This window comes from Phyllostomus hastatus, unplaced genomic scaffold (assembly GCF_019186645.2).
Source record: "Phyllostomus hastatus isolate PE091 unplaced genomic scaffold, TTU_PhHast_1.1 phas_scaffold_501, whole genome shotgun sequence".
NCBI classification, from domain to species: Eukaryota; Metazoa; Chordata; class Mammalia; order Chiroptera; family Phyllostomidae; genus Phyllostomus; species Phyllostomus hastatus.
This window is the reverse complement of record NW_025334033.1, coordinates 29,428,982-29,456,762: the sequence shown is the minus strand read 5'-3', so window position 1 is coordinate 29,456,762 and position 27,781 is coordinate 29,428,982. Positions and strand designations below refer to the sequence as shown.

General features: G+C 54.3%; 1 protein-coding gene across 3 annotated transcripts in view; it reads left to right on the top strand.

The window, feature by feature from the left end:
• Nucleotides 1–27,781, top strand: part of MEGF11 (multiple EGF like domains 11) — a 353,113-nt gene that overhangs the window by 304,118 nt on the left and 21,214 nt on the right. For all 3 annotated transcript variants that reach the window (XR_006783853.1, XM_045823915.1, XM_045823914.1), the window contains exons 11-15: nucleotides 14,698–14,818; nucleotides 15,731–15,894; nucleotides 16,805–16,907; nucleotides 22,394–22,540; nucleotides 22,886–23,020. Coding sequence is in view for 2 of the 3 variants with exons in the window: in XM_045823915.1 (XP_045679871.1) it covers nucleotides 14,698–14,818; nucleotides 15,731–15,894; nucleotides 16,805–16,907; nucleotides 22,394–22,540; nucleotides 22,886–23,020 (670 nt within the window). In the remaining variant the exon portion in view is untranslated. The remainder of the gene's footprint in view (nucleotides 1–14,697; nucleotides 14,819–15,730; nucleotides 15,895–16,804; nucleotides 16,908–22,393; nucleotides 22,541–22,885; nucleotides 23,021–27,781) is intronic.

Here is a 27,781-nt window from a genome sequence, read left to right as displayed (position 1 = left end):
GCCAGGGTGAACCAGGGTGGGCAGGGTAGGGAAGGAAGAAGGGGTGGCAGGGGACTCCGTCCGGCAGAGTCCTGAGAGTGTCCATGTGAGGAATGATCCAGAAAGTGAGGACCTTCCCTCCCAGCCACCAGGGAGTAGCTGCATTGTGGTGATTAGAGTCACATCACCCCTCTCCACAGCTTCTCATATCCACTAAGTAAAGCTCAAACCCCAGGCCTTTTGTAACCCCCCTCAAAACTAGTGACTTTAGCCCTGGTTGGTGTGGCTCATTTGGTTGAAGCAACGTCCTGTAACCGAAAGGTTGCAAGTTTGATTCCCGGTTGGGGCACATGCTCAGGTTGTGGGTTGGGTCCTTGGTCTGGGTGCGTACAGTGGTCGGGAAACGATTGAGCGGTGTTTCTCTCTCTCCCTTCCTCTCTCTCTCCCTCTCTCCCTTCCACTCTCTCTAAAAAGCAATGAAAAATCACCCTCCAGTGAGGATTAAAAACAGCAACTAGTGAGTTTACCCCAACCTCATCTGCTAAGTCCTGCCACAACCTCCAGTGTAGCCCCTACAGAACTCACCTGTTCCTAAGCACAGTGTCTGTTTTTGTGCTTCAGCTGTGCCTTTTCTCAAACTTTTTGCTCTCCCTAAAAAGCCCACACCCGCTATTCTTATCCCAGTCTACAAAATCCTCCTCCACCTTTCAGGTTGAGATCAAAGGCTGCCTCCTCCAGGAAGTCTTCCCTGAATACTCCTCCCTTCAAAATTAACCCCTCCATCTTCTCTTCTCCCACAAAACATGGTTCATACTCAGAGCCTGTCTCCCTCCAACTCTGCACCTCCCACTGCCTGCCTCCATGCCTACCATGTGAGGATATTGCTCAATATATATATTTTGGAATTAATTAAATTCTTAGGAAGAGCAATGCCCTTAAAGCAGAAGTTTCCAGAACTGACCTTTATAGGAACAAAACTTATTGCCCTTCTCAGTGTGCCCTGCCAACAGGGCTGGGGCTCGAATCTAGCCACCAGCGTCTCTGCCCGCATCCGCCCTGGCTTCTCTGGGTAAATGGTGTGAGCAGCCACCTCAGGCGGCACTGTAGAGTGAGTGGTGTTGAGGAGACTCCGGAGCAATATTCCCTGCCTTCAAATACTAGCTCTGCTGCTTACTAGCTGTGGGGCCGTGGGCAAGATGCTTTCCCTCTCTGCGCCTCTGCTTTCTCCTGTGTGAGAGGGGAGTGATAAGGAAGTCCATCAGATTATCAAACTGATTAAATTAATTGGTACCCATGAAATATTTGGTCATCTCTCAACAAGTGCCAGCTATTATTGTCATCATTAGCGCCGCTGCTGCCGCTGCTATTGTTGTTATTTGCCCCAAGGGTTCCCCCTCCTGAAGAGGCTGACCAGTCCCGGCCTAAGTGCCCTGTTTGAGGGTACAGGTCAAAAAGGGGGTGAGAGGAAGAGAGCAGAGTTCGTTGAAACTTCCTCCTGGCTGGGAATTGCAGGATCCCCAAGGGCTCCTGGGTCCCCAAGGGCAGCTACTGAACCAAGAATAGACTTCCTCATCACAGGGCGAGAAGACCAGTTTCTCAGCTCCACTGCGCTCCTGCGCTGGCCACCTTTCCTTAATTAGGCCTCATGTAGGCAGCCAGCCTGATGAAGCCTCCTGCGCTGCCCTGGGACTAATTGCTGCCACCTTGGCCCCTGGAGCAAACAGCCTGCGAGGTCACCGCCGGAGCTGCAAAGTCTTGATTTCCCAGACCTGCTCCCAGCCTCCACCTCCCCGCGTGCAGCCTGTGTGGCTGGGAGATAAGGGCCCCCCTGGTCATTCTTCAGCACAGATGCCGCCTTTCAGCTGTGCCTATAATGGGGATGAGGAGCATGGGAGGCGGAGGAGAGGGGCCTGGTGTCCCCTCCCATGGGATCCGGGGCCCATATTTCTCCCCCGGATGACAGAATTTCTATTACCTTAAAGGGCTCATCTATTTATGCTGCAATTTTTTGAAGCCCTGTCTGCCGTTATTGAACCCTGCATGCTGGCGAGGGGAGCAGGCACTCCATCACCCAAATGAACAAACTCGTTTCCACATTTTTCTCCCCTTTCTTCGTGCCTTCGGTAGGTCAGACGCAAGCCCCAGCTGCTCTGGCTGGGGGAGGCGGGAGGGGGTGAGAGTTATGAAAATCCAGATCAGTGGAGCAGTGATTGAATTTCCCTCCAAGGTTTCTGATGCCCTTTAAAGGTGTCACCCTCCCCCAGCCCATCACCACCCCTTCGAGCTGGGCAAAGTGTGTGTCTACCTCCTGTATGGCTCCAGAGCTGGAACTTGGGACCCAGGACAGCTGCCAGGCCAGCAGAGACTGTGGACTGAAAATTAGAGCCAGGCGACAGGTGTGTCCTGTGTGGGCATTTCCTGTTCTAACTGTTCTGTTCCTCAAACTGAGCTCTGCAGACTATTAGCCCTAAGAGTAGAAAACCAATTTCTCTTCCCCCTTCTCACCATTGAGTAGCTTTCTAATTCTTACACTAAAAGATTGTCCTGGAAGGTGTGCTGGGCATGAGGATTTCACCCTCTTGCTGCCATGCCCCTGTGAGCAGAGGAGCCCAGGTAATGCAAAGTAGCAGAAATGACCCAAAAACACACACATGCATAGACTCCTGTACTCAAAGCCCAGCTCTGCCATCGCCTGCTGGGTGGCCGTGGCCCAGTTCCTTAAGCTCCTCAAGTCTTAATTTTTCATCTCTAAAGCAGAGTAAATAATGGCACTATGTGATACTGCTGTTCATAGGATTGAATTAGATGAAATTAGTACCATGCTTAACAAAACCTGCCAGGTAGTGAATGCTCAGTCCATGATTGTCAAGGTTACGCAGTTGTGTGAAGACAACACCCTGGAGTCCAAGGGCATGGCCTCTGGGGTCGGACGCTGGGATGAGAATCCCAGGCCTGTTGCTCAGTAGCTGTGTGACCTTAGACAACATGCTTGGCCTCTCTATGAGCTCTGGTTTTCCACCTATCAAGTGGGTTAATAATGCCTGCCCTTCACAGTCAGTGTGAGCGCAAAACTGGAGTCATCCTTCATAACGGCAGAGTTGGAAGAATGCTCAGCCCTTCCCTTAGGCATCTTCTCATTTTACAAAGGGGGAAACTAAGGTCCAGAGAGGGAATGTGACATGTCTCAGGTCACACAGCAAGTCATCAGAAGACCTGGAATGGAAAGCAGGTGACATAATTCCCGGTCAGAAGCTTTTCTACCTTCTCCTCCATCTCTGGGTTGCTGTTCCCAGAGCAGACACCTGCCAGTTCTCCCAGGGCAGAGAGGGGTGGGGTGGGGGTGGGGGGTCCCTAGGGTGTTAAGTCATTTTGGCAATTACCTGTAACCCACAGAGCAAAGTAGGGAGCATTAGCTTTATGTCTGTAAGGCCAGGTTCAGCCTTCCCTCTCAGGGACCCTGCAGTTTGTGGGTTTATTAGGGGAAACTGCTGACTCTTCTGTTCTAAAATATAAACGTACCCCATGTCACAGCACCCTCCCCCTGCAGTCTCCTCATCGTTGCCTCCTCACTGGGGCCCGGATCTGAGGCTCCGACCTCAGCCGGGGGCCTGTGCCTCTCTCCCTGCTGCAGGAGCAGCTGTGAGCGCAGGTCTGAAGCGCCCATGCCTTAAACACTCGCAGTTCCTTTTTTCCCAGTCTCTGGCGTTGACAGCGTTTCTGCCCCTGTCGGCTCCCAGTCTGGCCCCCCCACAGACGCCACAGGGTGGGGCCCGTGAGTCAGAGGCGCTGCCCTGAAATGTCTGGAGGAAGGGGACAACCGGGTTAGTGGGATGATGGCGCACGTTTGGAGCACGGAGTGACGGTGGCGGGCCCTGGGCTAGGCGCTCTGCTCTTCACACACTGTCTTACTTAATTTGCACAGCAGCCCTGTATGTGGGCGCTATTAGGATCCCCACTTTGCAGATGGGGAAACTGAGGCTCAGAGAGGTGAAGCAACCTTCCTAGTGGGTAAGTGGCCACCAGGAGCTGGGCCTGCACTTCCCTCACAAACCAGAATGCCCGGAAAGGAGAGGGCTGTGGATGCTGGTAAATAACCAGCTTTGATGCGCTCTCAGGCCTTGTCCTAGGAGGGGACAGCCCACCCTGGCAACCTCATTTCTCATCTGGAGCCTACTGACCTCTCGACCTTTGTCTTTGAGGGGGAGGGAGGCCAGGATCCTCAGTCTCCCTCCTCACTTTGGGTCTCAGCCATGTCACACTAGAGCTTGTCAGTTCTCAGAGCTCTCCCGTGAGGAAAGCAGGGTGAGTATTGTTAGCTGTGCTCCACAGAGGACATAGCTGGTGTTCAGAGTGGTTATAAGTCTCACCTAAGATGATCGAGCTGGGCCTAGAACCCAGGGCTCATAGTCCCAAGGCCAGACTCACCTCAGGACAGCTGTGCGGAGAGGGAGGTCGGTGCTAAGGGGAGGACCAGCCAGGAGTCGGACCTGGGCATCACCCCTGGCTCTGCGCCGACCTGCTGTTTGATGTTGCCCAGGTCACCTCACCTCTCTGTGGGTTAACTTTGTCTTCTGCACACTGGGGGCACAAACCCTGCTCCCTGTATCCTGGGGCTGATGTAAAGCTGAGCAGAAACTGGTTGTTGAGAAGGAGCGAAGGAAGAGCCAGCCTCTGTGCCCCCAGAGGCACAAGGTCCGAAGACCAACCCCCACCAAGGCTGCAGGTCCAGAATAAGGAAGGACCCGCTCCCCTCCCGCTCCCCCTGCACTCAGTCTCCAAGACACCCCCCAGCACGGCCCCTCCCAGCCTCTCCCCTTAGTCATTAGCACCAATAATCCCATCTGCAGGAGTAATTACGGACCCCAGGAGGGGAAGGGATTCCTGCCAGAAGATGTGATTATGTCTGGAAAATGAAAGATGTTTCAGAAAAGGTCATGAATAAATTATTTCAAGGTGGGGCTAATAAGAAAACTAACAATGGGGTAAATACAAAAAAAAAATCCTCTCACGATTTCTCTCCAAGAGCACCACTAAATAATTGTTCTTGCCTGCCCCAGAACTTCTGAAGAGGGGTGTTAATTTCCTGAGACAGGCACAGGGAACCCAGGCCAGGGCTCCCCAGCCTTCAGGCGCAGATGAGCAAGACTGTGGAGGAAAATAGTGGAAGCAAAGCAGGCCTGGTCCTACTGGCCAGGGTGGGCTTTGGGCTGGACTCTGCAGGTAGAGGGAGCACTTGCAGCCTTGAGCAGGGGCGTGGCTTGGGAAATGGTGCTGCATCTGACCTCTGTGTCCTGTGCAGGGAGAGGGTGGCATCACAGCCTAAGAGCCCAGAGGAAGCCAGCTTTATTAAGACTTAGACATTTTACAGGAACTGGGGGACGGGAGGGGTAGACCCTGAGGACTGTGGAGGCCACCGTGCCCACCCTCCCTCTTTTCTGCTTCCCTGGTAAAGCCTCTCAGGTTTCCACTTTGGAGCTTTCTTTGCATTCAGTCAATGATTTTTTTTCTGTGGTTCCACAATCCACATGCAATTGGATTTGCCTGAATCTGGGCTCTCAGCCTCTCAGACAGAAAGCTGTGGCCCAGACTTCTGCCTCCGGAGGAGGGGTTCCTAAAATAAGCCAAACCCTGGCCCGCTGTTCAGGACCACCTTTGTCTTTAGGGCAAGGATTGAAGCTTGGCATTCCAGGTCTTCCTGGCTGGGCTGTTCCGACCTCCAGACTCCTACCCCCTGCTGTACCCAGCCATAAGGCTGGCGTGCCCACTCTGGAGTCACATGGTAGATGTTTGTTTCTCTACTAATCCAAAAGCCGCTGGGGGACAGATCTATCTAACTGGTCCATCCCTGCGTCCCTACTCTTTCCCCATCCACCATCGTCTGGACCCCAGCCCCTCCCGGCCGGCACAGTCTCCTGCACAAAGTGTGACCATAAGTACTAATTGACAGGAAGTTTAGCAGTGTCCCCTAACTTGCACGTGTACCCCATTTTTCTTGGACCCACTGCCCTGGGCAGGACCCTCTGTTCCCCACAATCTAGTTCCCATTTGGGACAGCGTCACTGTCAATGTAGTCAGACTGGTTCTGCTGCCACCGCCCGGGGCCCACACCACTCAGCCACCCCCCCAGAGGGCCTGGGTTCTGCAGTGCACAGGCACGCACCCCCCCCCCACACACACACATAGCCAACCCCCACGGTATGCACCTGGCATGTCCGTACCACGCACACCGCACTCAGAGCCATTGTGATCAAAACACAGCTGGGGCAGTATGGCCAGGATCAGCCCAAATGCCCAACATGCAGATGCTGAACTTACCCCACAGCCATCATGCCACTGATGCCAAACCCACTCACGCACACCAAACTAGGCCCACCGTCTCTCAAGCGGCACCTCCAGGGTGGTGCTGGGCCCAGCCTGCAACACCATACGGAGCAGCCTCAGGTCCCTGAAAGCCCATTCATTCTGGACAGAGCTAGGGCTCCCAGGGCTAACCATCAGCCCTTCTCCACCCATCCCCTGTGGGAGCCAGAGGGAGTGACTCAGCCACAAGGGCGCTGGGCATCTCCCCTCAGCACAGGGAGGAAGAAACGGGGACGGCTGTGACAAGCGGCCTCCGTCCCTCTCCCGCTCATCTCCCGGGCCCTCTGCTCCACATGCCGTATGCAGAGCTTCTTTTCCGCACCGTGCCTCTGCTGTCAGTGGCTGCCTCGCCGGTGACACACTAATTAGGTCCAGCGAGGTTTGCTCTGCATTGAGAGGCCTTCGCAGCTGGCGTCCCGTCCACGCCGTTCTCTCGTGTATCACGTGTCACTCTTTCTCCCTGGAAAATCACAAATGAGGCTCCCCTCCTGGGAGTCCCCCTGCCTAAGCCCGTGGCGCTGGGAGAGGGGGTGACTGAGAAGGGCGGGCAGGAGGCGTGCAGCTGCCCAGGGCCGGCACTCGGTGTGGCGGAGCAGACACTCGCCCGGCAAGGGGCTGTGTAAAATGGAAAGCACACTCCACATGTGTGCTGCTGGCATTGATGTGACATGACACCAAAAACCCACCTGCACTGGTGGCCCTGAAACTCCAGGAACAGCAGGGGAGAGAGGAGAACAGGAGCACCCAGAGGGCTCAGGGAGACCGCCGCAGGCTGCCTGCAGAACGTCGGAAGTAGGGGGGACCAGTCTGTGCCCCTCCTGCCACCGCCCCTCCGACCACTAGACGGAAACTCCACAGGCGTAGGGACAAGCCCTGTTCTCACCATGTGCCGCCTGGCCTCGCACAATGTCCGGCACATACTAGCGCCTAACAAACACTCCCTGAACGACCGGGTTAATGTATCACCAGTGCGCTGGGCGCCGACTGTGGGCCGAGAGGCCCTGTGCCGGGGCGGGCCGCAGGGTTGAATGAAACAGACCCAGCCCTCGCCCGCCTGGAACTTACCGTCTAGTGGATGAGAGCTGACTTTTTAAAATTCAGTGCCATTGTGGTAAGTGCCACAAAGGGGCGGTGACAGGGAAACGCGCGCTGGAAGTGGGAGGGCAGCGAGAGCCAGCGGAGGGATACAGGAGCCGAAAGGGCCACGTCTAGTCTACAGCAATGGTCGGGGAGACGCAGGGCCTGTCGCCGCACTCGGCCTATAGTGGATGCTCCACAAACGTTTACGGGCTGAGTGGACGAACGAACGAGGCCAAGTCACCTTGCGCCAGGGCGTTTGCTCTACTTAAACCATGCACTCTGACCCCAGGTCCAGGGACCTTTCTCACCCGAACCACCCCTCCTCCCCCAACAAGACGTGTGGGCCGGGCCACTTCCCCGGTCCCTGTGGCAGAGTCCTCTGTGCTGAGCTCCCACAGGCTGGCAGGAGAATGCCCACCACCTTGGCTGGATCTAGAAAAACCCGGTTCCACTCCATTTACACTGCCTCCCACCCTCAGAACATATTTAAGGGGACCCAGGGACGAACTTGCACAATTGCCTCCCACTTTGGTGTGAGGGAGGGTCGCCACTTTCCATCTTCCTCCTCCTTCCACTCCAAAAAATACTCATTAACCTCCTGCCCATTGCAAGGAAAATGGACGATCAACACAAGAAACCCAGCTGGTGATTAATTTCCCCAAACAGGGCCAAACTACAAAGCAGCATATTGCAGGGGAGAAAATTCAATAAACAGCATTTGAAACAAATTTAATAGAACATATAACTCATTATCCAGCGGGGTCCAGGCCTGTGCCGTTGTGCAGGGAGGCTGGTGGAAGGTGGAGGGGGGATTTGCATCTCTTTAGCAGGAGCGGCACAGGGTTCCATTCTGCCAGTAGCTCGTTCAAATCAAGTTCAAGATGTTAATAGCCAATGCTGCATCTATAATTAACAGGCATTTGGATGGGAGGAAGAGTTCACATCCACCCTCCATTCACAGGATGAAGACACTGAGCAGGACTGGCAGGCTTTCCCCAGTGGAACAGGGAACCCCAGGGACCAGCTCCACCCGGAGGGCTCCCTTTCCTGGGCTGGAGGTGTGCGCTGGCTGTGTAGGTGAGATGGGGCTGAGAGAGGGCCAGAGTGTTTGGGCCTTGGCAGGAGGCCCTTCCTCAAGGTCAAAGCCGTGTCGTCTGGATGTTATGTGCTTCGGTGGTGAATGTGCTGCTGATATAAACAGAGCAGCGTGGGCTCTCCCAGAGTTTCACCACATTCTGGGCTTGAAATGAGAGCCAGGAGATTTGAGTTCCAAACCCATCTCTGCCTAGCACTGGCGGTGGGACCTGGGCAAGTTGCTTTCCCTCTCTGGGCCTCAGTCTTCTCACCAGTAAAGCAAGGCTGATAGTCCAAGTGATTCCCACCATCTTTTCTAGCTTGGGCATCATGGGCTGCTGCCCCACCATTGGGAGGGGTGGGTAGCCAGTCCCAGGGGTATATCGGCAGAGTAGGTGGCCACCCAGCTGGTGTGATTCTTAGAGGCCCGGCAGACTCCCACCCCTAGGCCTGCATCCCCACCATTCCTCCCTCCTTTGGGTCGAGACCCCTACTGCAGGCAAGGAGATGCTCAGAGAGTCAAAGCTGAAGGGCCTTTGGAGACGACCCTGCCCATGGTTCCCAGCTTAGACCCCTGCAAAGCCTGCAGCAGGTTGCCAGGGTTACACAGTTAGAAAGAGGCAGAGCTGGGCTACAAACACGGGCACTTGGGTTCCAGGGTTTTAAACTCGTAATTAGGATGCTCCCTTCCTCCCAATAGATTTGGATGTTCGATTTAAAACAAATATTGGGGCCGGGACTGGTTTTGAACATTTTACGAAGCCTATGGGCAAACTTCTATTACCTGTGGTGAAGCTAACTAAAACACCCAGGTTGTTTTGTTTTGTTCTGTTCTTTAATTAGAATTAAATTAACTGTGTGATATCCCAAGTTAGCGTGCACTGATCAGAAGCTCTGACGGGTTGTAGGTGACATCACGGTTGGTGGGCAGGATGCTGCCGTCAGAGTCACGTGGTTACTGGCCTTGGACACCACAGAGTGACGTCAGTGTCTCTCAGACTGAGAGGGCCTTGCAGAGGGAGGGCACTAACAAGGGTTCTTGGTGGTGAAAGCTGGGGAGACTGATTGCTTTCGACAGCCACGTATAATTGACAAGGAAACCAAGGCCTATTACCTGGCATGAACGTGAGTCTCTCGGAAGAGAAGGCTGTTTTCCAGCCACAAGATGTATAGGAATTCTGGGTAGAGCTCTTGAGGAACAGCTTCCATATAGGGCCTTCAGGTGCGCTCCAGGCCGAGGAAGCAGGCAGGGGAGGAGCTAAGCCACATGAAGCATGTGAGGCCTCTGATCTGGCTCACAGTCCTGGGGTCTCATCTCGTCCTTTTTCTAGGGGTGTGGAACGATCAACAGATGTGAATTCAGGGCTGGCGTGGGCCAGGCACTGGGCTTGGGGAGGGGGGGGCAGATAAGACACAGTCCCTGCAGCCAGCCCTCTGAGGAGCACTGGCCTGCCAGTGCCAGCTCCGCCCGCTCTGACTTTCCATCTCCTCCTGAAGGCGATAGATTCGGTCACCTCTGACATCCGTTCAGCTCAGAGGGTTTTGCCTCTCTGAGTGGATACACTAGAGGCCAACAGGTCATTTTCTGGCTGTACTTCTGCCCCCCAGCCTGGTCGGCGAAGTTTGGGCGGGAGGAGGCGGGGAGCCACGAGGAACCATAGCCTGGGGTCTGGCCTGGCTTTTCTTTTTGACAAGAAAACAGAAGAGCCCCAGGTAGGCCTAGGACCCGTGCGGTAGCAGGGCCCATCCTGAGACTAGGTAACATTCTGTCTCCTGTGCGTGGTGGGAGCCACGGAATCCCAGCCCACCAGGCCCCCACTCATCTGTCCAATGCTCTTTATAGAGCACCTCCCCTCAGTGCCAGGTTCTGAGCCAGAGCCCTGGGCAACCCAAACAGGTGAGATCCCTGTTCTCGTGAAACTTCCAGTCGACCCGGGGACGCGGCAAACAAGTGGATAGACAAACACATCAGGAGGCAGGCACACGTTTGGCTGTGGGCGTTGCCTTGGGAGCTGCCAATGAGGACAGAGACAAGCCTCGGGATCCCGGGCGCCCCTGGGGCCCACCACCAGCGCTGGCTCGGAGTTGGCCCCTGCTCAGCAAACATTTGTCGAAGTACCTGGTGTGAGAGATGAAGCATATGGAAAGTGCCTAGTACTTCTGGTTCTGACCGCAGTAGAAGCCAGCGTGTACCCACAGACAGCTCATCTCAATTAACCAACACTTATCGAGAGCCCTTGAGTGCCAGCAGGGTTCCAAGCTCGGAGACTCCAGATGCAAATAAAATCAGATCCCTGTCTCCCTGAGATCACAGCCCAGGACGGAGGCAGGCAGGTCGACCAGCCAGGACCCCCATGCACTAGGACCGTGGTGGCTGTGTGTGCACCCAGTCCCCACCAGGGCAGGGCAGGGCTGGGAACACATAGGAGGGAAGGACAAGGAAGGAGTCACAGATTTATACCCAAATCTACACAGATGTATAAATAGGCACGCTCACAGATTACACACTGAGCCGCCCAGGTGCTACACTGATTGCCTAAGCATGTGGAGACATAATGACGGCCCCGGTAGGCTCGATGCCATGTCATGACTAAGGCCTGCTAGTGGTGCCCAAACTGGGGAGGTGCGTGAGTGAGCGAGGGCATGTATGCTGGAGCGTTGGCACCGACACCCTGGGAGTTACCAAACCCAGGCTGGAGACACCCTGGGGTGGGCAGAGCGGTTAGTTTGAACCTGAGAAGCTAGGCTGATTACTGGCTTGTCTGACATGGCAATTACCAGAGACAGCCAATCAGTGATCAGCTGCACACCAGGCCTAACCTTCAGATCAGAGGCCAGCAGGTGGGGAATTTGACAAAAAGTTCAACTGTTAGTTCTTGTGCTTGTTGAAGGGTTCGAACCAGGTCAGGGTCAGGACAGCAAGGAGGAAACAGAGTCGGCCGTGCTGGGCTCGCATGCCTGCAGGGCCCACTGCACACTTTGGAAACTGCCCGCTTCCCCATCTGGACTGTTTTGCTATGAGGAGCAAACAAATAGAAAGTGTTTGGAACAGCTCCTGACACATGGTGGCCCCAATTCTGTTCCCCAACACCATGCCCTGGGTGTGTGGTGGTGAAAGTTCCAGCCTGTTCATCTATGAGGAGAGGAACCAGGGAGCCAGCCTGGAGGAGGTGGCAGGAAGGTAAACCTCCTCTCCTGCAAAGGGCCCAGTAATTTGTTCCTTTAGTGAGAGTTGGATCCCTCCTCCAGAGCTGCCTTCTGATGAAACCTTGGGTTATTTTGTGTATTCTTTTCATAAGAGATACTATTTCTTTGCAGTAATAATAGCTATAGTGCTTTTTGACTGCCAGGCACTGCTCTGTCTGCTCCACATATGGTAACTAATTTAACCTTAACAATCCAAGTAGGGATATTATTATTCCCATTTCACAGATGGAGGAACTGTAACACGGGTGGTTTAGGCAGTTACACAAGGTGACACGACAGGACAGCACCAGCGTCCATTCTCTTACCATTGGGCTTGGCCCCGTCTGGAAGGAAGGTCTGGTTCTTTCTTGTTCACCCTCACCAATACACTGTGGGACCCCGGATGAGTCACTGCCCCTCCCTGAGTCTCCGCTTCTCGAGGAAGCAGAAAGTCCTCCCACCTGTGGCCTCCTGGGGCTGACTGGCCATGTCCTTGTATGGGCAGTGCTGGCAGAAAACAGGCCCAGGTGCAGCATCCTGGGGAGCAGGTATTTCAAGGGGGGTGCTCTGCATCTTGCCCCCTGCCACAGTCCTCTCGGAGAGTCCTCTTGGAGCCCCTCCAGCAGACCCCCAGCTGGGCACACAGGCTCCCCCCATCCCCGAGAACTGGGCCTGGGGGCACAAATGAGGGCTGTGGGAGAGAAACTGCTCTCAACGTAAAGTCTTGCAGAGAAAATCGTGAACCGTGTATGCAGTTTGCACCCGGGCCAAGGCGCTCAGAGCTTAAATAGATTCTTAGGGGCTATTTATAGCCTGGGAGATATTAAAGTTGTCTGGGTAATGGGAGCACTGGCAGACTTAGCTGGTCAGGGCCTGCCAGGGACTGCCAGGGCAGAGTGGGAACTGGGGAGTCTTCTGCTGCAGGACTCTGAGCTCCCCAGTCTCTCCTCCCTGGCCCAGCCAGTGCAGGTGGGACAGGAGGAGACCGGGCTGGAGAGGAGCCTCCCTCCACCAAGGGCCTGGAACCTTGGGTCTCTCTGTGGCCTAAGTGGGCATGAGGCCAGCTGCAGGATCCTTAGAGTTGAGAGGTGAGCTCTTCTACTTTGAATCTGTCATCTCAAGATGCTAGAACTGAGGCTCAGAGTGGTGGTAACCTCTCCAATGTCACAGCTAGTGGGTGACAAGCTCTGGTCTCCTGGTCCAATCCGAGTCAGCATTCCCTCCGTAGGCCTGGGTGTAAGACCTAGGAGTCTGGATGGAAACACTCCCTAGGAAAAGACCGTGGGAATTCAACATCCAGCTACCGTGAGGACTCAGAGAACAAAGCCCTTACCTGGCATTCAAAGCTCCCAACTCCCCTTCAAATATCTCCCTACCCCTCCCTACACAAAACACTGCCCTCCAGCTACCCTTAGGGCATTCCCTGTCCTCATCCTTCTCTGCACTTTCATCCACACTCTTCCCACCTGGACCCCACTCTTCTCTGATCAACTGAAGGCTGCCCCCACCCCCACCTCAAGGCCTCTGAAGTGCCTGTCCTGGGCCTCCTGCTCTGCAACTTGCCCTCACTCTGAACTCCCCACTGGAGCTAACAGCCCACCAAAGAAGGCCTGCTGTGATGGGTGCTGTAGGGGCCGCCCAGATCACAGTTTAGGGTGGAGGCACTCCTTCCTCCCAGCTGCAGGGAGCTCAGGCTCTGGGCTGAGCCCCTCTCCGGAAATGGCCCTCGGCCAGATTCACCTGACGTCGTGCCCCTTTCTCCAGTGGGCAGTGGATGTCCAGTGGTTGCTGGGGTGTTTCGGCTCCCCCTCCCTTTCCCCTGGCGGGGTGATTCTAAGGGCCATTCCAGCTGCAGAGCTCCTCCGCAGACCAGCTGAGGCTCTCCTTGCAGCTATGCCTCAGCCCTGCACCTCAGCCTGGTTTCTCACTCTGCCCAGGCCTGCTCCCTCACCCCTCCAGCGGGATTCTCAAGAGCTCGCTAACCTCTGTCTCAGAGAGTGCGTTCCAGGTGAGCCGGTTCAGGACACCTGGTAACAGAATGGTTAAGTAGCCAGCCTGGGTTCAAATAGAGACCAAGCATTTTAGCTCTATGACCTGGGCTGAGTTACCAAACTTCATACAATTGTTCTATTAAGGAAAAATGCCAAGGCAATAGTTTCTCTCTCCTGAGGATCTTGTGAGGATTAAATGAGGTGATGTGTGCGTGGTGCCTAGTATTGAGAGAGCACTTAATGAGCATTATCTATTACTACTTACATTAACTTCCCTGAGGTTCAGGTAAATAGGGATAGGAAATTATTTCCGGTGTCCTGGGGTTGCTGGTGACAAATAAGATTGAGAGGCAAAGGGTTAAATTCTGTGCTGCTGTGACCTAATAGGGAATCAGGGGTCAAGTTCCCTGGGGGCTTTGCCCATCCTGGAGCTGTGGTCTGGAAGCCTGATCCTCTCCCAACTGATGAGGATCACTGTATGGCTTCCTATTACTGCTATAACAAATTTATTATCTTACATTTCTGTTGGTCAGAAGACTACTATGGGTCTCTTAGGACTAAAGTAAAGGTGTTGGCAGGCTGTGTTCCTTTCTAAAAGTTCTGGGGGAGAATCTATTTCCTGCTCATTCAGGTTGTGGACAGAATTTAGTTACTAGGGTTGTAGGACTGCGGTCCCCCTTTGCTTGCTGGCTGTAGAATGAAGGTTGATCCCAGCTCTGAGAAGCCGCTGCATTCCTCAAAGTCAACACAGGCAGGTGGAAGACATCTCAAAGCTACTTTTTGGTTATCTTTTACTTCTAAAGACTCGTGTGATTAGATTGGGCCCACCTGGGTAATCCGAGCTTCTTATCTGAAGGTCCTTAATCACATCTGCAAAGTGCCTTTTGCCATGTAAGGTAACGTTCACAGATTCCAGGGATTCAAACATGGACGTCTTCGGTAAGGAGAAGGCGGGGGTCATTCTGCCTGTCACAGCCGCCCCACACAGGGCAACCTCTGACCCAAAACTCACCTCCTCCTTTTCCAGGGGGAGGTCTGTGCAGTTCCCTGTGCAGCGGGGACCTACGGCCCCAACTGTTCATCCGTCTGTAGCTGTAACAACGGCGGTACCTGCTCCCCAGTGGATGGCTCCTGCACCTGCAAGGAAGGTAATGCGCTTCTTTCCCAAGCTTGTCCCCCTCAGACGCACATGCGCACCCTGCCCTGGGGGCCACCAGTTGAGGGGACAGGGGGCCTGTATATCAGGTTCCAGCCAAGGAAACCCGCACCTGCCTGCCGGGAACTTCAACAGCAGGAAAGTAATAAAGGGGATTTGTTACCGTGATGTGAGACAGCTGAAGGAGCAAACAAGGGTAGGTGAGCAACTCACAGGTCGCAGCTGTGGGAGGAGCCGCTACCACTCCTGGGAGTGAGGGCCACCTGGTGGGAGCTGGGATGTGGACCGAGGGACAGCTCAACAGTGCTGGAGCGCATACAAAGAAGACACAGACACCACTGAGGCCCTGCCCAAGGCAGAGAAAGAAGAAGAGGTACCTGGTGTCTGTCCTGCTCCCACCCTGCAGTCTGTGGGCCAGGTCTCCCATTGGCGAGCCCATCTGGGAGCCAGCGAGGGGGAGCTTCGGACATCAGGGGTTGGGGCTGGCCACCTGTGACACCGAACAGAGCAGGGGAAGGGGAGAAATGGGTCAAGGGCAAACAGGCCAGTGACCAGCCTCAGAGTGGGCAATGAGGCTGTCCCCAAAACAAAGGGCCCTGAGATTAGCTGGCTGACTTCACCCTAGACCGAGATAGCCCTCCCCACCTCCCAGGGGGTCTCCTGTCCCAGGTGGTCCCCTGCCCCAGGTAGGGTCGTCAGCCCACAGCAAAAACAGTGGGAACTGGGAGGCGGGAGACCAGCATTTAAGCCCCAGCTCCCTTAACAGCTGTGCGTATTTCTGAGTGACTCTGTGTGGCATGTGGGTCCTAAGCCAGTGACCAGAGAAGTTGGGGCTTGGTGGGAGTGAGCAGAAAGCTGTGCTGGGCCTGAATGGAGAGCTGACAGCCTCCTGCCCTCCCCTCAGGGTGGCAGGGTCTCGACTGCACCCTGCCATGTCCCAGTGGGACGTGGGGCCTCAACTGCAATGCCAGCTGCACCTGTGCCAATGGGGCAGCCTGCAGCCCCGCGGACGGCTCCTGCTCCTGCACCCCCGGCTGGCTGGGAGACACCTGCGAGCTGCCCTGCCCGGTGAGTGTCCCCAGCTGGGAGGACCTTGTGGGCCCCGTCCCCTCATCCCCCTTCCCTGTGGTTACTTTGCCCACAGAGGTGTACAGAGAAGAGCACGTGTGGAGACCTTGGGTCAGGTCTCAGCCCCAGTTCTAACCTCTCTGTGGCCACTTTCCTACTTTGGGCCTCAGCCCTCTCCTTTATAAAATGGCAAACACATGGCAGCTACGGTGACATGGCGAGGCGGCATCCCTTCCCCCTTGCAGCTCTCGGTAAGGGGGCCGGGAGCTGACTTGGCATATTTCCCTGAGCCCAAATGCAGCTTCAGGACCCTTCAGACACAGTGCTAGAGGACAGCCCTTAGAACCCAGCAGAGACCCACTCCTTGATAGGCCATGTCTCAGCTTCCTTCCGGTTCCAGCGTCTGTAATTTTATGGTCAGGGTGTGAGCCGGCTGAACCAAGCGCTACCAGCAATACCCACCTAGACTTAATCACTGGAGCTCCGTCTAAGATACGAACGAGTTGAACTGACTGACGCGATGATGTTGGATGAGTACCACCTTCTTCCACAGTAACGAAGGGTGAATCCTCATCCCTCACATGGGATCGATGTGTTGCAGCTTGCAAAGCATATTTCCATTTGAAATTTTACCTCACAGTCATCTCAGCCCTCTGAACTTAACCGGGGAAAAGCAGGGCAGGACCATCACCCCTCCTTCCAACCCCCGTGCTCTCGTTAATGTAGCCGGAGAATTATTTGGAGTGGCTCCATGGCCGTGTTGATTATAAAAAGTGCTCCCACTGTGCCCCAGCCCAAATCACTGCGTACTTGTGGGGCAGTGGCTCAGGTTTGTCCTCAAAACCCAACAGAAGTGCGTGAAGCTCTGGGGTCCAGATCTGACCGCGCCTCCCCCCCCCTCTGTCCACAGGATGGCACGTTTGGGCCGAACTGCAGCGAGCGCTGTGACTGCAGCCATGCCGACGGCTGCCACCCCGTCACAGGCCACTGCTGCTGCCTAGCCGGGTGGACAGGTAACGCCCTTCTGCCTCCCCACCCCCAGGTCCCGTGGCCCTGGGCTCTTGGTCTTCCCCTTCCTCGCTGGACCGCTCTCTCCATCATTCCTTCTCGTCCCCTAAACGTGCGCTTCTCCCTCTCTCTCCCGGGCTTCAGTTCTCCAATTCACTCAATTCGACTAAGCACATACTTATGGAACACCTATTGTCAGGCTGTCTTCTACAGGGTAGGGCACCCTAGTAAAGATTCAGACAAAGGCTGACACCTGGTGGACGTGGGCATGTGCAGAAGATGCGGTAGAGAGAGGGACGAGGAACTTTCTCCCTGGCCCAGGCTCAGTCTTGGGCTCTACCTGTCCTGCCGGCCCACCTTACAAACACATGGCAGGTCCCCTGCTTTTCTCCCTCCCACTGCCACCACGCCGGGCCAGCAGGGGGCAGCATCTCTCAGCCAGCACTGCTGGGCCTCCCCTCTTGCCCAGCAGCACCCATTCTGCACACAGTGGAAAATGAACTTTTCAAAACCCACGTCCTTTCCCATCAGTCCCTACTCAGAATGCCTCAGTGGCTCCCCACGGCATTCATATAAAGTCCAAGATCCTTACGGTGGCCCGGGGCCCACATGATCTGGCCCTTTCCGACTTCCCCACCTCTCCTTTGCCCCCTCCCCTCACTCACTGCATTCCAGACCCCAGGGCCAGCCACCTTCCTGCCCGCGGCCTTCCTACACACGTTCCCTCCTCTGCATGGGTACCCTTTGCCTGTCTCTTCACCGGCTACCGCCTTCTCACCTACCGGATTTCAACTTTAAGATTATTTCCTTTGGTCAGGCTCTCTCCCTCTCCTCAACCTAGCTGAGACTATGTAAGAGTCCTTTTTATTAATTCCACAATACCTGACACATTTCTTTATGCAGCGCGTACCACCACTGTCACCGAGCCCAGATTAGGAACTATGTGTTTATTACCTGCCCCCTCACCGTGGGCATCAGCTCTGTGGGGGCAGGGCCCACACCCGCCTTGTTCACGCCGTGCCCACTGCCTGCTGCACACTGAGTCTGTGCAGCACAGAAGGCAGGGCTGGAGCCAGACCACGAGGGTCCATGCTGCTGGGCGGGTCCTTAACCTTCCAGGGCCTGGATTCCCCATCCACACAATGCAGATAATTATAATCCTTAGAACCACAGGGTTTTTGAAGTTTAAATGAGTTAACGCCAGTATGTACTAACAGTGCCTAGTACATAGTAAGTGCCTGGTGAATGTAAACCTTGAATACAGGAAGAGCTTAACAATGACATACAGCGTGAATCAGCCCACCAGCCAGTCCCAAGGAGAAAGAATGCAGGCATTGCTGGTGGCGGATGTCCTCAGATAGATAATTCACCGTGGCGCCGAGCAGCCTGTGCTCCCCACGAGCAGGAAGCCGCTGAGCAGCACAGGGCCGGGACATCATCGCTTGCTCGGCAGCACCTTCGGCCCACTGGCCCCCCAGACTCTTAGCTGGAGCCGAGTAGAACTCCACTTTAATTTTTCATTGCCTTCATTTCAAGTGAGCCGATAAGATTTTAATGACGTCTGGTACTTTAGAAATTCTGTCTTTGATGGACAACCTTTCAGCAAAGCCTCAGCTATTCTAAAGCTAATTTCCCCGAACATGGCCCTAAAGTCATTTCAAAGAAGCGATTGATGTCCTGAGGTTTATCGTGCAGAAGGACCCCAAGGAGAGGTAGGGAGGGGACGAGTACAGGCCCCAGCCTCCCGCCCAGTGAGCCCTCCCCACCCACCCCAACTCCTCAGCTCCTCACGTGTTGCTTGTGTCTCGGCACGACACCAGTTTTTCTGGGCCCAAAGTGGGCACATGTCTTTCCTCTTGTCCCCATAAGCCACTGGCTTCCTGCAGACCGGTAGCATGTCTAATTCATCTTGTCCTGCACTTAGTAGATGCTTACTACATGTTTACTGAGATAAATTGAAATGAGCTGGCCTATAACCATGTATGGTTTTTCCTCTCAAAGTGAAGGAGACCTTGAGGATGATCTACTCCGCTCTGTTCACACTACAGATAGGGGAGATGCCCAAGTTCTCAGGACATTTGCAACAAGGGAGGGGAGACACAGGACGGCATTCTCAAGGGGAGCCATTTATTCACTGGATTAGCATTTCCTGATTCAAGCGGTTACCAAGTCTTCATCTGGCAGCTTCGGTGTGGCCAGCATGGTGTCAGGTTCAGCAGTGAAGGGCAACACTCACAAACAGCGGTGGTCCCTGAGCACCTATTATGTGCCAGGCACTGTGCTGGGCACCAGAGATGCAAAAATGACCAAGATGGCACCCCTTTCCATTATAAGCACCGAAAAAGGAGGCTCAAAAGTGTCCGGAAACCATAGTCCCTGTTTTCAAGCTGCTGGCAGGAGATACACAACTCATATGTTTGAAACATTCAGATAATAGGTGGGGACAAAGCTGTATGCTGGGGACTGTCGATTAGATGCTTGAATCCCTGGGCAGACATCCAGGAAGGCTCCCTGGAGAAGGAGGGCTCTGAGCAGATCTTGAAGGATGATCTTCAAGGGCTGTTGAGCTTGTGGCATGAACTAGAGGTTACACTATGTGGATGCTTAGCACCCCAATATAGATGTGTGGAGGGTCCTGAAATATAAAGCAGGGAGAGTCTCTAAGGTTTAGAAGGGGAGGGACCTCTAAGGGAAATTATCTACCTTCAACTATAGGGAAAACTGGGCCTAGAGAGGGTAGCTGATGAAGCTATGCATCTTCAGAAGCTGTAGTTGGAGATCCTCCCACCAGGCCAAGGTCAGCCCCTTCGACCACATTAGTAAGTCCCCTTCTAGAACTGGGCACTCTGCATGCGGAGAACCCTGGCCCCTCCTCCCCACTTAGGTCCCACTGTCTTAAGTTCCAGGTCACTCTTAGGGCATAAAAGAAGCTCAAACATGATGTGGACTCTGGCCAGTGGGGTCCATGTGTTGTGGCTGCAACGAACAAATTCACACGATTGCAAAATTCCTGTGAAGAAAAAGGGACGACATGGCCACTCTGAGTGAGAGAGAGGGCCCCAACCCCTGCCTGGACAGGCTTTTATTGTTTTTCTGGGTACATTACATCAAGAATGGTCCTCATTTACTATGTACAGGTTCGCTTTAGGTGGTTACATTTTACAGATAACAAAGGAGAGGATGTTGCTGATTACTACAAAGAAAAAGGGTATTTGCAAATGCAAAGGAACAAGTGGTTGAAGTGGTTATACTCCATCCTTGGGAGGTTTAGCATAGATTTTAGGAAGTTACTTTAAAGATATGCAGTAAACATTTGCTGCCTCAATTCAGGTGAGGGAGTTTTAGCAAAAAGCAAGCCTCAAAGCAGCCTAGGTACAATGCAGGCCTGATTGCTCACGGAAAAACTGATCCATGGGCCTGGGTCCGGTGTGCCAACTCGCTCCCCACCAGCTTTCTGAGTCGGGGCTGGGCTACATTCGCCATGCCATGCGGATAGTTTCCTTATAAAAACATGAGCCCTATTCCCATGGAACCAGGCCTAGAATAGAGTAATTCGTGCAGCCACCTGAGATCTGAGCATAGTCACCTTGTCCCTGTGGTTCTAATCTCCAAGAAAGAGGACCCCTTTCTGACATGAAAACATTCTGAGGATCCTACATGTGAGAGTGGCTTGGGGGAAAACAACAAAACATTGCCATAAATTCAGGGTGTTTTATGCAGGGTATTTTGCAAGCAGTGTGTCTTATTAGTCATAGTAACATCTGCGTATAGTTCTAGGAAAGAGCTGGGTCTGCGTGTGACGCAGGAGCTTGGTGGAGTCCGCCTTAGTCTGGGGCACCCCGCCAGGAACAGTGGCGTCCCTCGGCCTGCAGTCCAAATCCTGGGTTTTCAACAACCACAGGCAAAAGAATTCCTTGGGACAGACCACGGCTCCTGGTTTTGCACAGCTTCGTGGTTCCCCTTCCCCGGGCTTCCCTCCAGCCAGTCGATGGTGCTGGTCCAGGGCGCACTGTCTGTGCACCTGACACTCCACTGGGTGAGACCTCCATCGAGGGGTGAAGTGGGGCCGCCAGATTCTCCCTGAGGAGAAATCCCACCCCCTAGGGAGAAGCCCCCGCCCCAGATAAGTCCCCGAACCCTGCTATGAAAAGGAGTCATCACAGGGCGGGAGCGGGGCAGGGCGCTAGGCTAGAAGGAGGCACTGGAGAGTGAGTGAAGCCTATTGCCTCCCCTTCCTCTATGTTCCCCCCACCCCCCACCTTTCCCACCAGCCCAGATGGGCTCGGACAGTCCCAGCCCACCCTTTAACTGGGCATGCTGTTCTCCCACCTCAGCTTGAGACTGGCTCTGTCCACTGGGCCCAAGTACCTTCCTCCCTTTTTCTCTCTCTCAAAATCCCTGTCTTCATAACAAGGCCGACATGAGTTTTATACTAATTCTGCTCCTCTCTGAGCTTCTGATATTCACCTTCCAAAGCCACACAGGCCTCCAGGGCCCACCTGGTCCATTGACCTAAATAATACACGTGAGATGGGAAGCCCTTCGGCTTCGGAGCAAACCCCACCCCAGAGCTGGGGCCTCCAGCCTTCTCAAGTTCCTCTCAGCCTTCGGAGGTAATCACCACCAACACTCACTTCCCCTCTCTCAGCTCAGAAAACATGTGTAGGCCTCATTGCGCTCCTCTCTCTCATTGAGAAATTCCATCCGTCCCCCTAGGCCCTCTCTGGCAAACTGAGGGACATTAAATCCATTTGCTGGGTCACAGCTAGCTATTTTTTTTTTCTCTAAAGAATAGAATATATCACAGTGCAGAGAAAATATCAGTGCATCATACACAGTGTCATTTTTTCAAAGACTTGGTTTCTATTATGGATATGTGTGCCCATATGACGTAGTGGACTGAGGACTGTGGTCAAGAGAACCTGGAAAGACCCCACCCACCCTCCGGGCCCCCCTTGCCCGGAGCCTGCTGCCTGGGACCCAGCAAGAACCAGTGGCTCCCGGGCTGACGTGTGTGCAGCTCTCTCCTAACTCGTGCAGCCCCTGGCGACAGCACTCACCTGCCGCACAGTTGGTCTCTCCCAAGCCTAACCTTGGGCACCAGCTAACAGGTCAAAAATAAAGGGGGCCTCCGTGATCTGGTCCCTTACTCCCACAATCTCAGTCTCCTGCCCTCTCTCAGCTTATACTTGACAGTGCAGCCCCACGGCACTACTTTTTCATTCAAGGCACAATTCTCCCTCCCGCCTCCTGTTCTCTGCATGTAGGGTTTCTTTTACCTGGTCAGATTCCCTTTAGCCCTTAGGACTCAGTTCCAGCATCACCTCTTCCTGGAAGCCCTCCCCGACAGGCCAAGCCCTGGCTGGGTTTTTCTTCCACTTTCCCAGATGCATGGTTTGCCTCCACCTCATCGTGCAGCACGGTGCCCCCCTACTGCCGTTCTTCACCCTCCCCCTCTCACCGCTGACCGCAGTCTGCCTCTGGCCCACAGGTGTCCGCTGTGACAGCACGTGTCCACCGGGTCGCTGGGGCCCCAACTGCTCAGTCTCCTGCAACTGTGAGAATGGTGGCTCCTGCTCCCCGGAGGATGGGAGCTGCGAGTGTGCCCCTGGCTTCCGAGGACCCTTATGCCAGAGAAGTAAGGCTGAGCCCCGCCACCCCCACCTGCCTGACCTCAGGCGGCTCATCCTCCCCGCCCCTTCCCAGCTGGAACTAGTCTTGACCTGAGAGAGGCTGGCCTCTCAGGGATGGCCCCCATCAAACCCCTCCCTCAAGACCCCTCTCTCCCTAGCTTTTTTGTCCCCAAGTTCAGGGACCTCCTCTCTGCTCCTCTCTGCAGAAAGGGGCCCTCCAAGGAGTGGGGTGGGTGTGGCTCTCCCCATATTTTTGAGGAGCCTGCCTTCATTAGTATGTGGGACCAGAGGGGTGACCAGGCTGGCTGAGGCCCCTTGGGCTGCTGACCACATCTCCCCTTCACCCTCAGTCTGCCCCCCGGGGTTCTACGGCCACGGCTGCGCCCAGCCGTGCCCCCTCTGCGTGCACAGCAGCGGGCCCTGCCACCACGTCAGCGGCACCTGTGAGTGCCTCCCCGGCTTCTCTGGAGCTCTCTGCAACCAAGGTACTGTCTTGGGGGAGGACAGGGCCAGGCGGGTGAAGAGTCCTGGGAGAGGGGGGCAGGGAAGAAGGGGCTTGGGGAGTCTCTTCATACTGTGGAGGCAGCTGCTTGCTCCTTCAGGGCTTGGGCCTGCCTCCCTAAGACCTGGGCACCACGAGGCATGAGACAAAATCATGATGCGGTTAAAGGCAGAGGCTCAGAGAGGTTAAATCATTTCTCTGTGGCGTCACAGCTAGCAAGTGACAGAGCAAGAAACAAATTCTGACCCAAAGCCCATGCTAAATGGAGGAAAAGTGAAACAGGCACAGGTGAGGTCCATGTGGCTTAAGTGAGGGCCAAGTGGTAAAGACAGAGACAGCTGCGGGAGCTTGGAGGCGCGGGCCCTGGTTTGGGCCGGAATTGCAACTTTCCGGCCCTTCTCCCCTCACTCACACTTAGGCCAGCATCACAAACCCTGCACCACCCGCTTTCCTGTCTCAGCAGCAGAATCCTACACCAGCTCTAGCCAACCCCTGCCACTCAACAGGAGTTGAAAAGAGAGAGAAAACTTACTTGCTTTGGTGGGCTGCTACCCTGGCTTTCTGTCAGGGAGAGCCCTGATTTGTAACATTTGTGAATTTCCATGGTACACTGTTCCCACCTGTGGCTGATCCCAAGGTCCCAACGGTTTAACACCAGTTACGGGAAACCTGAGTATTTAACAACAGAGGAAAGGCAGAAGCTGGCTCCAGCACAGACCGTTGTTTGTTGCTGAGGCAGGCCAGGACGGTGCGTGTCGGGGGACACTCCATGGGGTGCAGGACTTCACTGGGCCTTCGCTTGGAAGGAAAAGAAAGAAAAAAGGCATTCAATTAGAGGAAGCAGCCTGGGGAAAGCACAGGGCAGTGGACATGCGACTGTCCAGCAAGCAGTAGGGGACAGCCGAAGGATGGAGGGGCTGGGGGTGGACAAGGCGCTGAGAAGGTAGTCAGGGCCTACAGAACAGCTTTGGACTCCAGGTTGCAGAAGGAGGGAAAGGATCTTAGACGAAGGTAAACTTAGAGCTAAAAGCAACTTCAAGGTCATCTGTGCAAGAATCTCCTCTGACCTCTGCTTAAATACTTTGATTGAGAGCTCAAGACCTCCCAGAGACCTGATCCTTTTGATGAATAATCACCGCTGAGCTGGGCTATTTTTTAAGTACATGGGCCGTTAATATGTATGAGTGAGAAGTTTACTCTGTTGATGCTTTGAGGTCACGAGAAGTTTGGACCCTAGAGAAACATATGTGACAGTTTCATTTGCTTGCAGCCCTCCTAGGACAGTTTAATCATAACCTGACACATCGAGGTTTACTTATTAAACATCAGAGACCTGGCCATCAATACAGATAGGCCCGGTCTAAATTAAGACCTAAGCAGCCCAAGGAGTAACTCTCGGATCCTGTGATGTCTGATTTATCGCCCGCTGGCCTAATGAGTATTTTCCACATATAGATCTGATAGTGTTGGCTATTAATGGCAACTGCCCTGGTTAAGTCTCAAACCTTGTAAAAAATTGAACTGACACTTTCTAATGACCAGCATTCCAGCGAGTTACAAATTACAGACATCACTCATGCAGGATCATTAAGCATAGATTAAATATAACCAGCTGTTTTCTTTTCACCAGCCCCCCTCCTGTCCACCACCTTTCTCTTCGCCTCACTCTTGATTCAGCTAAGAAGTCGACCAATTAATGTATGAGACTGATCACATTAACAGCTCTGTGGGTGGATTTGTCAGCCAGTGTGTGTGAGAGAGACCTCCAAGATGAGACTGCCTTGTTAGAGAAGCGTGGAGTTGGTTTTGAGATGGGAGTGGATGGAGAGGCTCTGGTCAGGACGGGGGCGGGTGGGTTCCCCAAATCAGGCACCTCCCAGAGGAGGCGGGCTGCATGCTTTCCAGCAAGCCGGAGCCGGAGCCGGAGCCAGAGCGTGCGCTTCAAACAGAGGATGTGTGTCATCCTCCTGGCAGTGGGCCTGCCCTGGGAGGAGCTGGGGGTTTTGCCAGGAGCATAGGGCCCCAGCCAGCCAGCCAGCCAGCCAGCCAGCCAGCCAGCCAGCCTCCTGGAGCTATTAACCCACAGCCTGAAGCCAGTGGTTAAGGCTTATCACCCCCATTTCAAAGAGGAGGGAATCCAGAGAGGAGTGATACAGTTTGTACAAAGGTACTTGGCCAGTAAACGGCAGACCTTCCTAGCTGTGTGACCTTGAGCAAGTTACTTAACCTCTCAGTGCCTCAGTTTCCTTATCTGAAGTGGAGTTAATAACAGGGAGTAATAATGAAAATATATAATGAGAGTATTACCAGGTTCATTGAACTCGTACTTCTGAAGCACTTTGAGTAGCGGCTGGTGCACACAAGTGCAATGGAAGTTTCTTTGAATACATGCATGAAACCATAACCCAAACCCGCGGCTGTCAACAAGAAAGCTCAGTATACCCTGCTGCCATTGTTATTTGTCCCAACCACTAATCACGTCCAGGAGGGATGCAGAGTGGACACAGATCCGGGCACCAGGTTCCCGAAGTCTGCTTAGGGAAGGGCTGGCAGGGTGAATGCCAGGCAGTGCTGCTTAAAGGACAGTGCGGCCCAGGGGTGAAGAGACCTGGGCCCTGGGGAAGCAGCTTCTCTCCAAGAATCAAGACCTCCCCGTGATCCTCCTCCCTGTGGCTCAACCAGCTGAGGGTCTCAGGGATTCAAGGAGTTCCTCCCCCATTAGAGGAGTGCAAGGAAGCCTTCCTGGAGGAAGCCTTCCTGGCTGGAGCTGGGCTGTGAGGAGAGCATGCTGAGCTGAGAGGAACTCTAAGGGACAAGAGTTTCCAGTAGAACCCACTGGAAGGTTGCTGCTCCTGGGGCCTATTTTGGCCACTTTGCAACATTTCCTGAGTGTTTGCTGTATGCCAGGCACTGCGCTGGGCTCTCAGACCCAGCAAAGAGCAGGAGAGCCAGGTGCCCTGCCCTCACAAAGCCTGTAGTCTGGAGGGGGAATTCTGAGCTCAGCCTGTCCCAACAACTTGGTTGCCAAGTTGGGGGAACGGGGTGGGAGGGTATTCGCACACATTCAGCCACCGTGCCTTGAGGGCCTGTGGTTTTTCCAGGCATTTGAGGGACACAGACATGGGTGGAACCCAGACCTGGCCTGAAATAAGTCACAAACCACAGTAACAGACGACCAGGGAAGAAACTGACAGAGTGTTCTAGAAGCTCAAACACGGACAAACAGCCCCACAGGACAGATAAGAGGAGTGAATCAGGTAGGATCAAGTTCAGCTACAGGTGACATAAACTCAGAACACCTCGTTTGAAAATGACTAACATTATGTCCCTCACATATTAAACAAAAAACAAAGCAGGGAGAAGATGCAGAAGGAGGCCACTGGGAATGGTAGGGTGGCTTACAAAGGTGTCAGGGACCCAGGCTCCTCCTGTCTTGTCCAGCCATCCTCGGCACGTGGCTTCCAGGTCTGATGGAAGACAGCTGCTTAAGCTCCAGCCATCTCACCCACAATTCCTATCCATCCTCCATATCATCCCTCATCTAGGAGAACAGGCAAAATGATGTGCATTTCCACTGGCTATTGGCCAGAATGTAGTCACAAGGCCATACCAAGCTATGCAGAAGCCCAGGAGATGAAGTCTTTATTCCAGGTGGCCATAGGCCCAGCCGAAACTCGTGACTCCACTAAGGAAGAAGAGAATTAATGTTGAAGGACTGCTGAGCGGTCATGCAGGAAGCGGCATCTCAGATGAGTCCTGTAGGCAGGGTAGGATTCCCACAGCTGGACCCGAGGGTGAGGGAGTGGCCGGAGTGAATGGAGACGTGGAGCGTGTTTGGCAAGTGGTGTGTGGACCAGTGGCTCGCGTGGTTGGGTGAGGTAGATTTAAGTGCTCATCTCTAGGATCTAGATTTTATTCTGGGGCAATGGGGAGCCCCTGAGGATGTTGGGCAGGGCACGGGAGTGCCATGGAGAGAACTGCACTTTAGAGAGTTGAAGCTGTACAAAAAAGGTGGAGGATGAACTGCAGAGGAAATGATACATAGGTACTCAATGTTAACACTCAGCCCTAGTCCTAAAGTTGCTTGAGGAAACCAGCCCTTCCTCCACAGATCAAGGAGTAACTCCGCCAGGAGGGGCCGAGACCAAAATCCTCCAAGTGACTCCAAGTGGGAACACCAAGGAAGCTCAGCGAAAGGGCGCTCCCTGTGGACCCAGGGGTGGTGGGGGCTCTCTTGAGGATGGGGTTGAGCTGAGGCTTGAGGAACAGGTCAGATTTGGAGGGACAGAGGAAACGGGGATACAGGGATAGACTTTTAGGGCCAGCCCTCCAATCAACGGCAGACAGACCTGCCACCTGCATTTGCCGCCCCCGCCCCCCTCAGCTACAAAAAGTCCTCCGTGACGCCCGTGGGTCAGTGATGCCAGGGAAAGCAGAGGCCACGGAGCAGTGTGGGGAGCACTGGACTGAGTGCCGTGGTAGGAGTCCCAGCCTCTGCACTTGTGTCTGTGAGACCTCAGCCAAGCGACTCTACCCCGTGGGCCTCTATCTGTCCCTCTGTCAGAGGGGGACATTTATAGACCCTCTGAAGAATGCAGCTGTGGGCACAAGAGGGGAACTCATCTGTGTGCAAAGGGAGAAGACGGGCAGTTCCTAAGCAGACCCTTGACCCCAGGGTGGTCATGGCTGTGGCCCGGGAACTTCTGGGGGTGGATGCAGCTGTGGGTGGGGGTCTGAGTGCTGG